This window comes from Drosophila busckii, unplaced genomic scaffold (assembly GCF_011750605.1).
Source record: "Drosophila busckii strain San Diego stock center, stock number 13000-0081.31 unplaced genomic scaffold, ASM1175060v1 hic_scaffold_35, whole genome shotgun sequence".
In the NCBI taxonomy this organism is placed as follows: domain Eukaryota; kingdom Metazoa; phylum Arthropoda; class Insecta; order Diptera; family Drosophilidae; genus Drosophila; species Drosophila busckii.
In genome coordinates, this window is record NW_022872745.1 from 268263 (window position 1) to 282584 (window position 14322).

General features: G+C 40.5%; 1 protein-coding gene across 1 annotated transcript; it reads right to left on the reverse strand.

The window, feature by feature from the left end:
• Positions 1 to 75: 75 nt before the first annotated feature.
• Positions 76 to 1208, reverse strand: LOC108602259 (protein lin-7 homolog C). The gene is made up of 4 exons (XM_017990314.2): positions 1099 to 1208; positions 715 to 981; positions 510 to 643; positions 76 to 410 (listed from the first exon to the last, which is right to left on the reverse strand). Exons 1-4 carry the CDS (start codon positions 1133 to 1135, stop codon positions 261 to 263), a joined length of 588 nt encoding a protein of 195 aa, XP_017845803.1. The 5' UTR covers positions 1136 to 1208; the 3' UTR covers positions 76 to 260.
• Between the last annotated feature and the right edge of the window lie 13114 nt (positions 1209 to 14322).

Consider the following 14322-nt stretch of genomic DNA (forward strand, 5'->3'; position numbering starts at 1 on the left):
TAAACGAGTATTTTAAATGAGGAAACACTCTTGTCCTATAAATCGTTTTTAAATACAATTAAAATATATATCGAATTTAAATTCAGTAGCTATTTCATTTTTGAACAATTGTTCAATATTACATAGTGAAATGTATGTATATGAAACAATTTAACATATTTTAAGCACTAGTTTCCTAGACATTTTAAAAACTACATTGTGAACTTATGATGGGTTCTTCCTACTGTTGAACATTTAATTATTCTTTATTTCAGATCGTTTTACTGTCGTCGACGAGTAGTACGCTGTTTGTCGAATCGCATTTCCATTTCCTCAAGAACTTTGGGAGTATAGCGTACTACAAGCTTAACAGAGCCAACAGATTGCTTCAGTAATTCAACAGCTCTCTCGTGATTCTCCCCCTCGACAGACTAAAAGAAAATGTAATTAGTATGACTTCATAATGTATTACAATCGATAAATATTATATATGAATATTGTGAACTAGAAAATCCATATAAATAACATACGACGCCATTAACTGAAAGCAACTGATCGCCTCTCTTTAACCCGCCATGTCTATCAGCGACTCCACCAGGGATTATTCGAGATATATAAATTGGAGAATTTTGTTCTTTGCCTCCCATAACATTAAAGCCCAATCCTGCAGTGGGTTTTATTTTCAATTATATATAAAAATGTTGAAACTTTTTATATTTGTATTTTTCTACTTGCCTTCTTCTGTTTTAGGCAACTCTACGACTCTGGGATGGGCATGCCCCTCACTGGCTGCAAAGGCTGCAACGGTTGCTTTAGCTGTTGCAGATGCACGTACATCTTGGGATCCTTGAATGTCAACCGTTTCGTAAACATGTTCATAAACTTCACGGACTGAGTTTAAAAAGTCCGAATTTAAGACCTTTTGTAACGCGGCAAGTTTAGTTGTAGGAAAATCGCCGCTAGCCTGGAGTTTTTCTAACAACTCAATTGACCGTTTTACATCTGAAAAGAAAATGTATGTAATCTTACATGTAAATTTGTAAGAGTATGTATATATGTACACACATAAAATTTATGTACATACATAAAGCACAGAGAACATATCCGTATTCATTTTACCTCTTGACAGCGTAAGTGGTTCTGCAACGTCAGTCATGTTTATAATCGCTTTAGTGTTATCTTATGCGTTTGATTTGACAACTGTTTTTGGTCACAATCCAAGAAAATTAGAGATTGCTTGATTCACATTACTTTATCGATTAATCAAAATTAATCGACTTAGATAGATACAGTGTCTAACACCGATTTCTCATTTAAAACCAGATAGAACACATAAACAAAAGCCAAAAAATAAACTAATAAGATTTTAGGACCTTAAAGCACTTTATAACTGAAGCGAAAACTTTTTTATTTTTTTTACGCAGTTTACATTTGTGACTATCAAATTATTTCAACTTTGTATTACAATTTAAAGGTGCATTTAATAACAACGTTACGCATTCTAGTGTTATTCTTTAATCTCTATATATATAAGAGCTTGTACTGACGGGTGATCGCTCTACAGCCGAACTCATAAGAGCTAAAAAGCTGAAATACTCATCAAAAGTCAATCAAAAATATTTAAGTTGCTTCTATTCTAGGATCAAATTTTTTAATTTCCGTCGGGAAATTCGGGAAAATTGAATTTTCTCTCGATAAAAATTACTTTCACCAAAGACTATTATATATTTTAGCCTTTGCTTTCACGAACTAGAAGAAATAAAAATCTGAAATTTTAATAAAACGATGAAAAATACATTATGTGGTTGGCAGTAGTGTTGCCGAAAATTTTTAGACAAAAAACCCTAGATTTAGGGTTTTTTTTTGAGGAAAAACCCCAAAAAATAATATTTACAAATTTATAGCTGCAGCCCTTTTTTTTTTTGTTTTTCACAGGTCTGCTCATCAAGTGAGTTTTGACGCAAATATCGTGAAAATATGGAAATAATTAGAAAACCCTGAAGAATTTCAAATAAATCTGAATTAGCTTGTTCCCCCTAGATTCTAAAATTTTCACCCCAGACCAATCAATAAAAACCCCAAATCTAGGGTATAAAACCCCAAAACGGCAACAATGCTTGGCAGTTCAGATGTGGAATATGCTGCCAGTAAGTCTGGTTTGCAAGAACTACAACAGATAAACATTTTAAATTTTCACAAATTTTCAATAATTTAAGACAATTTAAAAAGGTATCAAAAACGCAAAAAAATAACGACAAATCCAGAAGTAATCAAAATTTCCATCATTATAAAAAAAATGTTAAAATGGCCGAAAAATTTAAAATGTGGGAAATAGTTCAAATGTTGCAAAGATGCATTTTCATCAGCGAGAGATAGCAGTCAGGGGCGCGACAGAAAAAATCGTTAGATTTTGGGTCAAGTAAATTTTTAAATGTCTCTAACAATACCGTTTTATTAGAAATGCCAAAATTTGTCCTGGTTTCAAGTTCCTCATCTGTCTTGTATCTAGGGTAAGGATCGCCAACTGATTAAATCTGACTCTGCAGAGCGCCGGACATTCCTCCAGTAGGTACTCAGGAGCTTTCGTCCTGTTCTAGACATAGTCTGCAAAGGGCATCGTCCACAATTTTTAGCTTGTGTAGGTGCTTGCGCAGTCTGCAATGTCCCGTTAGGAAGCCCTGTAACTATACCTAAGCAGAGGTTTTTGGCCTCAAATTTAGACACTCGATGGTACGTTTCGTGTCATAGCCGCCCAACAGTCTTTTACTGTGTCTGGCGCTCTCCCGCTGAGTTTCTAGAGTTATGCTTCTGTTGACATAACTTGTCCCAAGCACACAAAAAGGCTCCGGTCCCCAGAAAGCAGAGCTTGCTCCCTTCCTGGCTAGTACGTCAGCAATTTCATTTCCCGGAATTCCGGCGTGGCAAGGGACCCAGTAAACAGTCATCCTGTTGGTACTACCCAAATTGTTGAGTGAGTCTATACATTGCCATACTAGTCCTGAGACTACCTTGTGAGCAATCAGTGATTTAATTGCTGCTGTCCGAGAAGATGGCAATGTCCCTGTTAAAGTAGCCTCTTTCCATGTTGAAAGCTGTACATCTGTCTATAGCGTGTACTTCCGCTGGAAAATGCCTGTATATTTTCCTAGCGGCTCGTAATACTTGTATTTGGGTCCGCAAACTCCTGCTCCTGCCCCATTTCCCGTGAGTGACCCATCTGTTTACCACCTAATGGCATGTGTTTTCACATTATAGGTGTTAGATAGGCCTTTCTACTCTGTCTTATTACTTATTTCAGTGTTAAAGAATCTAGTGAAACTATATTTGGTATCTGTTACGTCTTGAGGGAGTTGTGCTATGAGAGTAGAGGTGTTCCCCTCCTCCCATACTTGCACACTTCCCTAGATTCTAAAGCTTGCTCTTTTCGCACACTGCTTTATGTAGATGTGCAGTGGTGGCAACCCAAGTATCACGTCCAATGCTGTGGACGGGCATGTGCGCATTGCGCCCGATATGCACGTGCAGGCCAGTCTCTGAAGTTTGCTCAGAGACCTTTTCGCACATACCTGTTTTGTTTGCTCAGCCCATACTACAGCACCGTAGCTAATAATTGGACGTACATACATCCACATGAGTATCTTAGGGGAGAGACCCCAGTTCTTGCCAGAAGGAGCTCTACAGCTCATTTGAGCCATGGTTGCCTTCCTGGTAGAATTTTCTAATTGGCGTTTCCACTTTAGCCTACTATCTAGTATTACCCCTAGATACTTGACCTCGTTTGAAAGCTGTATTGTCGCATCTCCGATTTTAATTGGTTTCAGGGATTCTAGTTTATATCTATTGGTGAAAGCAACTATAGTGGTTTTCGCTGAGTTTATGTTCGGCCCCACGCTTTTGCACCATCCCACGCTTAGTTTTAGTCCCAGCATGACCCTTTCACATAACGTGTGCTCATATTTGCCCTTGCAGACAAAGGTAATGTCGTCGGCATAGCCTTGGCATTCAAACCCTTTGTCTGTAAGAGTTTCAAGAAGCTCGTCAACTACTATGCTCCACATGAGTGGTGATAGAACAGCTCCTTGTGGGCATCCCCTTGTAGTTTGGGCTCTGACTGTTAAAGTACCCAGTGTTACCTCTGCTATCCTGGAGTCTAGTAAGCGTTCTAGCTACATCACAAGTCTTTTATCTACCTTTCTTTTGGTCAGTGCTCTCACTACTACGTCATGAGCCGTGTTGTCGAAAGCCCCCTCTATGTCCATGAAGGCACCGAAAGCAATCTCTTTAGCCTTCACTGACCTATTGAGAGAGCTCGTGAGCTCTACTAGCGCTGATTCAGTAGATCTGCCTGCTCTGTATGCATGTTGGCTCTTATGTAATGGACAGTCTACTAAGTACGTAAGCCTCATGTAGTTGTCCACCACATTCTCAAGGGTTTTAAGTAGGAAAGAGGTCAGACTTATTGGCCGAAAGGATTTGGGTTGAAAGGGGTCTTTCTTCCCAACCTTTGGAAGGAAGATAACTCTGGCTACTCTCCAGGCACTAGGTATATGCCCTAGTGCTATACTGCCCCTAAATAATCTAATAAGATACGGCATTAGCAGCTCCAGTCCTTTTTGTAGATGTATCGGTGATATCCCGTCTACGCCCGGAACCTTATATGGCATGAAGGTGCCAATTCCCCACCGTATCCTATGATCTTTTACTATTTCTGAGGCTATTTTCCAGTTTGGCCTTCTGGCTGCAGTCCAGTCTGGTTCCCCCTCTCATTCAGTACTATGCTCATGGGAAAATGTGTAAGGAGTAGAAGTCTAGCCTTCTCTACCTCATTCTCCGTGAATGTACCGTCTGATTTCTTTAGGCAGAGTTCTTGAATGCCTCTTACGTTTTAGTCTTGCGAGCTGCTCTGGGTTGCGTCGGTCAAAGGCGCACGCGGTAGCTCCGGCTCAAAAGTGGTCGGCAATATGGGGTGGGAACAAATTCAATGCCACTGAGACGCTTACTCTGACTTGTAATTAATATCTTATTAAAATTTCGCGTGCGGACTTGGGCAACGCAAACGGACATATGCAACTATTCACAACTGACAATTGACCATCCGCGGACAACATGACTCCAACAATAATTAGACAATTAATTCATGGCCTTAGATTTCACACTTAAATTTAATAATTTCATTTTTAACAAAAAAAATATATTGGCATTTATAAAATTTAGTAAAATTTAACATTATTAAGTATGGACAAAAATTTATGAAATTAAAAAGAGAGGCATGTGTTCTGTTGTCAATATTATAAAGGTTTGGCTTTTGCACACACGCATATATAGATAGTGTATTCAGGATAAGATATAGGCTTAAGGCCTTAGATTAAGTTATTAATTTTTTTGAACATTTTTTTTACAGCATTTTCTTTGAATTCCTCCAGGCGGTCGTTGAGCTCAGCGATGCGAGGAATGGATGAGATCTAGCTGTGAAAAAAATTTATAATAATCCTATATCTATGTATGGCTATTCCTTTTGCATGCCAAAAAAAAAAAGGAAATTTATTAGTTATTTTACATTGTTAAATAATTTTTTTCTTTTTTTTTTTTTCTCTTAAATTATTAAGAACTATAATTAATTAGAACTAGGATATTAGATTTGTTACAGTTTTATTTTTCTTAAAAAATTTTAATTTTTTTTTTTCTTTGATTATTGGCCGTTTGCCTTATGGAGTTTCATTTTTTTGTCTGGTTTTTTATAGCTCATAGGTTACATAGTTTTCGCTTCGGTTGGCGAATAAATTATTTAATTGTTCATTTTGATCTGCCTGCGGCGCTGGTTCGGGGTGAAGGCTGGGTTAGGTGAGTCGGTTATAGTTGTACTTTAGAAATGCTGCACTTGAAGATCTGCGGGCGTTGTTTCTATTGTTGTATGGCTGCTACGGTGAGTTTAGCGTATGTTGGATGTTGGTCGCAAGTCTCCGCCTGGAGTCGGTTCTTAATTTTCTCGTAATTGTTTTTTTTTCTTTGCGCTTAGCGAAACAAAAACGGCTAAAGTGCCCAAGGTCTATAACATTTTTACGGCTTCACTCGCGTTTACTTTAACGAACCGCATATTCTTTAGCGATAGTACTTGCGCGTTGGTGTAAATTATATATTTTTTTTTTGTTTTTTTTTTTTATAAAATTTTGAGTAAGTCACTGTTTTGTTCGCAAATGCGAACTTGCGCAACGCGACTCACTTTTACTGACTCCAATTAGATACTGATCTGTCCACCTAATACTTTCTTCCTTTCTTCTTGGCAAGAGCTTTTTCTTTCGCTGGCTCTGCCTAGCAACAGACCAAAGTAACGCCTGCTTAGCGCCAAAGTCTTCGAAAAATTTCGCGCGCTTTCTTTGTCGGGGTCACTGCACGCGAACCTTTCTCTTAAGTGCAGTTCGTGCGCGAGTGACGGATAGAACGACGCTCAGCGATGCGCAAGCTTAAAAGCTCATCTCTTTACAAGCATGAAAGCTTTTATATATTTACAATTCTATGTATGTATATACCTAATAAATTGGGAGCTGCGCTCGACTCTTTCCTTGGTCTAAAAGAAATTAAAAAAAATTTTTTTTTTCTTTTCTTTGTGACAGCGCACTACACGGTGCAGAACTTGCGAAAGTGGGCTCGCTTGCTCTTCCTTATTTCTTTATTGTAAACTGTAAGCTTGGTAGTGTAGTGATCCCAGCTGCTCTCATTCTTCTTTGCTGTGTTAAACAGTTTCCTAACTTCTTTTCTCAGCTTCTCAAGTTCCTGACTCCACCAAGGGTTGTTCTTTCTTGAGGTCACTGCCCTCTCTGGACAACTTTCATGGTATGCGTCTGCTATTATCTCATTTAAATCGTTTGTTAGACTTTCTAACTCACTGTTTGAACCCACTCTAGAGTTTACTCTGAGCCTCTTCAAATTTAGATCGAGAGTTTCCTGAAACGCCAGCCAATAAGTTCTTCTCGGGTTCCTTATCTTACTATTGAAGGCTAAGCCCTCCTCAATGTCGAATAGAATAATTCTATGGTCCGACATTGACGGCTCCTGGGATACTCTCTAGTTTTGAATAAGCCCGGAAAGTCCACTGTTGCCTATCGTTAGGTCCAGGACCTCTGCTCTGCTCTTAGTAGCGAACGTCGGTTCAGACTATAATTGAGAAGGTACTCACCCCTGATATTATCATCTATGCTGCCCCACGTTGTGCTGTGTGCGTTGGCATCGCACCCCAGCAATAGTGGCAGTTTTCTTCTCCTGCAGTGGTCCACCAGAGCCTGATCCTCAGGTGGTGGTGCCTCCGCATCTTCTCCCGGGAAGTAGGCTGATGCTACCACCAGTTTTCTCAAACTCGGCCCGACAGTGAGTTGCACTGCTACCAGGTCTTTACTGAGGAATTCAGAGAGACATAAGAAGCTTATGTTTTTATTTATCAAGATGCAAGCTCTTGATTTTGTCTCGCGACAGTCTGCTATTACCTGTATATTCTTGTTGTTCAGACCGCAGATTCTTCCTCTGACGGTCCACGGCTCTTGTCGTCCCGGCATTCGACTACAATCAGACCTGGTCTGAAGCGGATACCGTTGAAGTTGAGGCTGGTGCTCCACCCCTTCCTCAACTCCCTAATCAGCATTGTCTCCGTGCTAGTCAGTTCCCCTTTGCTCAGCAGTCTGCGTGGGTAGCTATAATGCCCACCTTAACTGATTTGGTGGCACTGGCGTACGACAGCCGCGGTCTTTTCGCACTTTGGGACTGTGCTTGCCCGACCTCTCTACGACTCTCGCCCTTACCCTTGGGCTTTTTGGGGACTGCCTTGGGGTTGTCTTGAGGCGACGTTTGGTGCAGCTGACGCTTGCGCGGTATTGGGCCCCGCTCGAGATACCTTAGGTACCATTTGTTGCCGGCTCCGCTCAGTCCTTACCTCAGCGGATCATCCATGCCACATGGCTCACCGAGCCCCGGCAGAGTTAAGCCCTTCGACGCAGCTTTCGGTCTAGTGGTGCAGGCCCGCTGACCTGAGGCTCGTGTGTTGCTATGCATTGCACTCCCGCCTGAGCCTATCGTCGTCCGTGTGGCAGTATCACCACCAACCACTTGGGGTGTGAAAACCCCTGCCTCCCGTGGAGTGCTGTGCCTAGGGGGCGAGCACCGCTTGGGCGTGGCACTGTTGGGTGGAGGATACTTGCCCCTGCGCGGTTGGAGGTTACCACCCTGGTCCAGAGCCTCCTCTTCCATCCGCTCTGCTAACTGTGTTGCGGTTAATTCCCGCCTTGAAAAATTATTTATTGAATTGGACATATAGATCCCACGAGTGTAGGGGAAAGAAGGTCCGCCGTGCCATAGCCCCAATTGACACGGTAAGGCCTACACACTCATCGAGGCGGCCAGGTATCGATGAGGCTCCGTAATAATACAGTCAGTTAACCCCGACTGCAAACTAGCCAATGAGCACGGGTCACTCTGGTTTGGGGCTGGTTTATTGTATTTATATGAGAACCACCCCATAGCGATTTATGCTTCCCCGCCAAGCGTAACCTTTAGCCATGATACGGGCATGGAGTCATCTGGTCACTAGTCCCAGATGGCTCTATACGCCGCTTCTTAGCTAGACACTGCAATGCCAAGTCGAGCAAGTGACACTAGATCACCCGGTAACAACCCGGGACAATGCAGTGTCCATTGCCCAGCCGGCACCCTCGTGGAGGGTTCCGCTAGAGGATTTTTGCCAGCCTAATATATAATAAATAAATAATAATAAATAACAATACCGTAGGTATTTAGAACTTATCAATATGTAATTATTCGTGTATTTATTTCGAATAAACGCGCAAAAGGAAATAAGCAATAAAGAGTTACCAATCACACAAAAAAAATTCGTATATTATGTATTTCCTATTTTCAAAGATGTTTCTGCACTAATTTTCAAAGATGATTCTGCACTAATATTTTAATATATGATGCAGGGGAAAATAATAGCCTTTTTAGGACTTATCGCTTGCAATTTGAATATAAACAATAAGGTTGCATGAAAGCCGTGTTATGTTAATAGCTGCTCTTACTTTTGATTTTGGCTCGAAAAAAAATTTTAAATATGTTGTATTACTCATGTTGCTATATTTTTATGATCGGAAAGGGCATATGATTCACTGCGCCTGTTGACAAAAAAGACCGTTCAAACTTAAAGCAAACACATCAAAAGTTTTTCAGATTAATTATAATTAAATACATATATAACACGCAATTTATATAATCTATATTTAAGTCACGCAGCAATATTGCAGTAGTCGTCGCATGCAGACGTATTTAATTCAGTTTATTGATTATTAATTAATTGATTAATTAATTAATAATTATAAATAAATAAAATATAAAAAAACTAAAAAGATGAATCATAACGACATTCGTAAGCAAGGACAGCGCGAGCAAGACGAACGCAGGCTTTCGCTTCAGCGAAACAACGCGAACTTCTCTTTCGTGGCCGAGCCAACTCAAATTACTGCGATGCAGACTTTTTTCGATACGGTCAATTACCCCTGACCTAAAATTCGACCCCTTGCACTTAACAAGTGATCGAGCCCCTCGTTCTTGCCTGCTCTCCAGCTCAACCGTCTCAGAGCACCGAGTGCTTTAGCAAAACATCGAACAAGCAAAAAGCTGAGCATGGCCGGCGACATCTCTCACAACTACGGTGAACTAAGGCAACAGTCCTCTGACTACCGCAAATATCACTACAACAACGACCGCGCAAAACGGTAAGATCGGCGATCGCCGCCCGCCATCAACCCATCGTTTGGCAACACTCGCTCCTTATGCCATCAGCGGGCAAGAAAGCCCCGTATAAATGAATCAACAATCAAACAAAAGCAATCAAAACAACTCTATGACGCTACAACGCAATGCCCCGGCTTCGATGGCAGACAGGTATGGATCGCAACGAAGTCGAAGAAAGCTTAGAATATTATCCAAGCACTAAACGACAACTAAATGATTTTTACAACGTATCAATTAAAAAGCAGTAAGGCTTACAAGTGGTCAGCAAAGACTGTAGAACAGGGGCGTCCAAACGCTTGCATAAGGGAAGAAAGCAAATCCAATACACTAAAATTCGAAAACACTAACAACAATAAAGATGCTGTTAAACTCAATCTTATTCATACACTGAAATAAATGATTATCAAACTTTACTTGTCCAAAGTAATGCGCAGACAATGATAATTTCGTATGTCCAGTGCAAGCTGTTTTAATTTTTTTAAGTGCACGCATTTCGTCAAAGCGAACTTTTGCCACAACTTCCGCAGCGAACACAACAAACAAACACAAAGAATGTGTTGTTGCCACGCTCGCGCAGTCGAAACAAGGCAACAACAAACACATGAAGTGTTGTCGCTTTGCTCGCCACAGGCCAGACAAAAAAAAATTCAAGAAATTGTTTTGTGTAATTTCATTGCTAGTTGAAAAGAGCGGCGTAATATATAACACGCCATTTTGCTCTTCCTAACTGAAGAAGCAATTACAAAAAACAAAATGAGCCACTGAGCATAGGTGCCTTGGACGCCCTGGCATAGAATCAAGATGTAACACCGTGCAGAATATTACTCAGGCTTTTACCATGAATAATTGGCTTAACGCCAAACAGTCCTCAACAACTGAAACAGGATATAGAAGCCCCAACCGCTTCTTCAAGTTGAGCTGGAGCCAGACAACAATACTCTTAAAAAAAACGCAAAGTGCACCCTATATACAAACTTCAATTTCTACTGCATCGCAGAATCACTGTAGAAGAACCACATAAACGCAACGGCCCTGTACAATGTATGAATTGTCAAGAATGTGGCCACACAAGGTCATATTGCACACTCCGCCCGGAGTGCGTAGTTTGTGGACAGCTTCACGACTCTGCACACTGCCTAGCAAGCAAAGACGACTCTACCAAAAGGTGCAGCAACTGCGGTGGTAATCACACAGCTAACTACAGAGGTTGCCCAATATATAAGGAGTTAAAAAGTTCTATCTCCACCAGCGAGTCACCACGCCGCGAGCGCCCTCCACAAAAATGTACGGCTTACAACTCACATCTAAATCACACCCAGAACGTCTGCTCCATCGTCGGCATCCAGATCGTCGCTTGACTTCCCGGATCCCAATAAGGAAAAATGTGAACATTTGCAGGCGCTTTAAAATCGGATTGGAGCCCAACTGCGCCAAAATAAATTGCAACCCAAAGCACCTAACTCTGAGATAAAAATGGCAATCCATTACCAGCCTATGGAACACCAACAAATAACCTGAAGCACTGTTCTTATCTAGCCTGCAACAATTAGATGCAAGATTTAAGCGTATCAGAATCTCTTGATACAAATGTTAGTATCACACACAGTCCAAATAATCAATGGCTTCTCTGACGTATATCCACGTGGAATGCTAATTGGGTTCACAGCATAAACTTGAGTTATGTCAATTCCTGCCGACAAAACTACATTGACGTCATGCTAATTGTCAGAAAACCAATCTGCCGAACAAAAATATAAACCTCACAAATTAAGAGCTAACAAACACATTTTAGCACAAACGCATCCATCCCCGATGGCTAAGGCAACACGGTGGACTGGTATCCTGAATCAGAACCGTATGAAGCATCCACCGTTACAAGAGCTCGACAAGAAATTATTAAAGCCACAACAATAAGATAACTGTATAGTGGTAACAATTTACTTAGCCGCAGTAAACTGCCCCCCTCTTTAAACCATAAACTGGAACGAAGAGTTCATGCAGTCTTTCGACTCACTAGGAGAACCATTTCAAGCAGCAGGAAGACTACCAAAATGCCCCCCCCAAAAAAGGCACACACACGGGGATCTCGCCCTGTGACTTCAAAAGGAAAGCAGCTCTATAATGCAATTATAAAAGCCAGCAACAAACTCGACCACGTTTCCCCCGGTAGACCAACATACTGGCCAACAGACCCAAATAAACTGTCTGACTTAATAGACTTACTTACCAAAAATATACCTCGAAATTTGATCAGTGCCGAAAGTCTCTCAGATCTCTCATCTGACCACTCACCCGTCCTAATAATTTACTTAGTCATCCAGTAACTGATGATCATCCGCTGAGTATGAAATAACTAAAATACATAAATTAATATATAGCTGAAACTGTCAATATAAAGCTCACACAATTAATCAATTGAAATCCTGTAACCAACGTTAAAGATGATATCGACACCTTATCAAAAACGCACAGAGCGCCTTACACTCAAAAAAGACAAATCAAGCAAATCGAGCAACCAACGTTTGTAGAACAATAACGACCGCCTACGACGAGAATGGCAATCTCACAGGTCGCCATACGCACGTTAAAAAAAATGCCTCCCGGAAGCCTACCAAAGCGTTAAAACAACAAAAGCAAATAGTCAACATTCGCTACAATCCAGCAAATATCATCCTCCTTCTACAAAAAACTGCAACTGGTGAAAGCTTCATCCAACTCTATGCCACCACGAAAACTGTGATGAAAATGGTTTTCAGCCAAATCCCTGGCACAAATTCATTCACAATACCAACATTAACAAGTAACTTTCAGCTTCAACAAGAGCCAATGGAATTTCGCCAAACAAATGCACACACATCATCAAAAATCAGTTGAACCCGAAAAAAAATCACAGGCTTCGACAAATATTACGACAAACTGATTATCGAAGCTCCATATTGTGCAGTTTGCAAATACCCTCGCGGCAAAACTCTTCCTTCAATGCCACCACCAGCCTTCATCTTTTTTGGTTTTTTGATATATTATTTAATTTAATAATTATTAATAATTAATACAATTAATAAATAATAAGGTTAATTCGCATAACATTCCTGAAAGTAAGAAGCGCAATTTGAAAACCGAGAAATTGCACTGCAATCATTCTTAGATGTTCCCAAGCATTCGATAGAGTCTGGTTAGAAGGATAACGCATAAGATAAAGAGCTTCTAATCAAAATCAATCACACAAATTCATTAGACGTCGTATCTTGAATGCACAGGAAATTTGCATGAGGATGCAAATTCTTGCTATGTCTGACGACTATGTAATCAGAGCTGGAGTCCCAAAAGGCAGCGTACTTGGACCAACACTAATGTTATTACCAAGCAGAAATTCCCAACAAGTAGACGAAACACAATCCCATTTGCTGACCCACTCGCATTCTCAGCCCGTCGAGTGCCCTAATGCAGCAGCAGCGCAACTGCTCTTTCATTTGTCGAGTGGAGAAATGGCTTTCTTGGCTTGGGCTTTTTTCGCTATTTCTTTTATTTTACTCTGACTGGCGCATAATAGTAAACGAGCAAAAAAGCAAACATGTTACGTTTACACCCTAAACAGGCAAAATTGTCCACCGCGCACACTAAACAATTCGCATCCCAACAAGCATAACGAAGTGACGTAATCTTGGAGTCACACGACAGAAGAATCACATTGGCGAGGCACACGAAGCCAAGAGAAACTCAACTAAAACTCAAGCCAATAGCCTCCACTGCTTATCAACGTCCGGTCCTCTCTCAGCCTTGAAAATAAGGTCCTGCTTTACAATCTGTACTTAAACCCATCGGGACCTATGGCTCCCAACTATGGAAACGACATAGCAACATTGATAATTGCCAGAGAGTCCAGTCAAATCCTTATGAACTATCAACCGGGGCAACCGGTGTACGTTCGAAACGAAAACATACAGAAGGATCTATATATTCAACCAGTCAGAGATGTAATAACTGAACACAAGGAAAAATACTACAGCAAGCTTTCTTCGCATCCTAATCCCCTCGCGCGACGGCTAAACAAGGCTGTGCAAGCCGCTCCGTCTCGCGTCGTAACGACCTACCAACCGGCGATAGAATCTAGGAACGTGCAATCTTAAAACAGTTTAAAGAAACTGTTAGATAATGTTTAGTTTATTATTCGACTACTTATTTTTAGTCTCAATTTAAGAGAAAGATTCAATAAAACAGCAAAGTTTAAAAAAAAAAAATATTTAAGTCACCTAAATTTATTTACATCTTCTTCATATAAGCAATGCGCACATTACATAGCAAAGTTAAGAGTCCCAATCAAACATCTGTCTAACTCGAGGTGTATACCAGATTTAACTAAGAAATATTGCTTAATTAAATAAAAATCTACATAATACTAAAAAAGAAAAATACGTTTTATATAAATGTGTATTGTGTAACAACAACAACAAACATAAACTGTACTTTAGAAAATAAAGTCTTCTTTTCAGATAAACAAATACTGAATCTGCTTTTTATTGTTTACTTAACTGTTAGTCATGGGCGCATTTGAACTTAATTAATGCCGACGCA

What these genes read in the sequence shown, in the direction of transcription:
- LOC108602259 (XM_017990314.2), bottom strand. Translation starts at nt 1,135, where the DNA reads ATGACTGACGTTGCAGAACCACTTACGCTGTCAAGAG. An exon ending in GTTGCCTAAAACAGAAGAAG is followed by an intron (nt 644 to 714) that starts GCAAGTAGAAAA and finishes AACCCACTGCAG; the next exon opens with GATTGGGCTTTAATGTTATG. An exon ending in TGCTTTCAGTTAATGGCGTC is followed by an intron (nt 411 to 509) that starts GTATGTTATTTA and finishes ATTTTCTTTTAG; the next exon opens with TCTGTCGAGGGGGAGAATCA.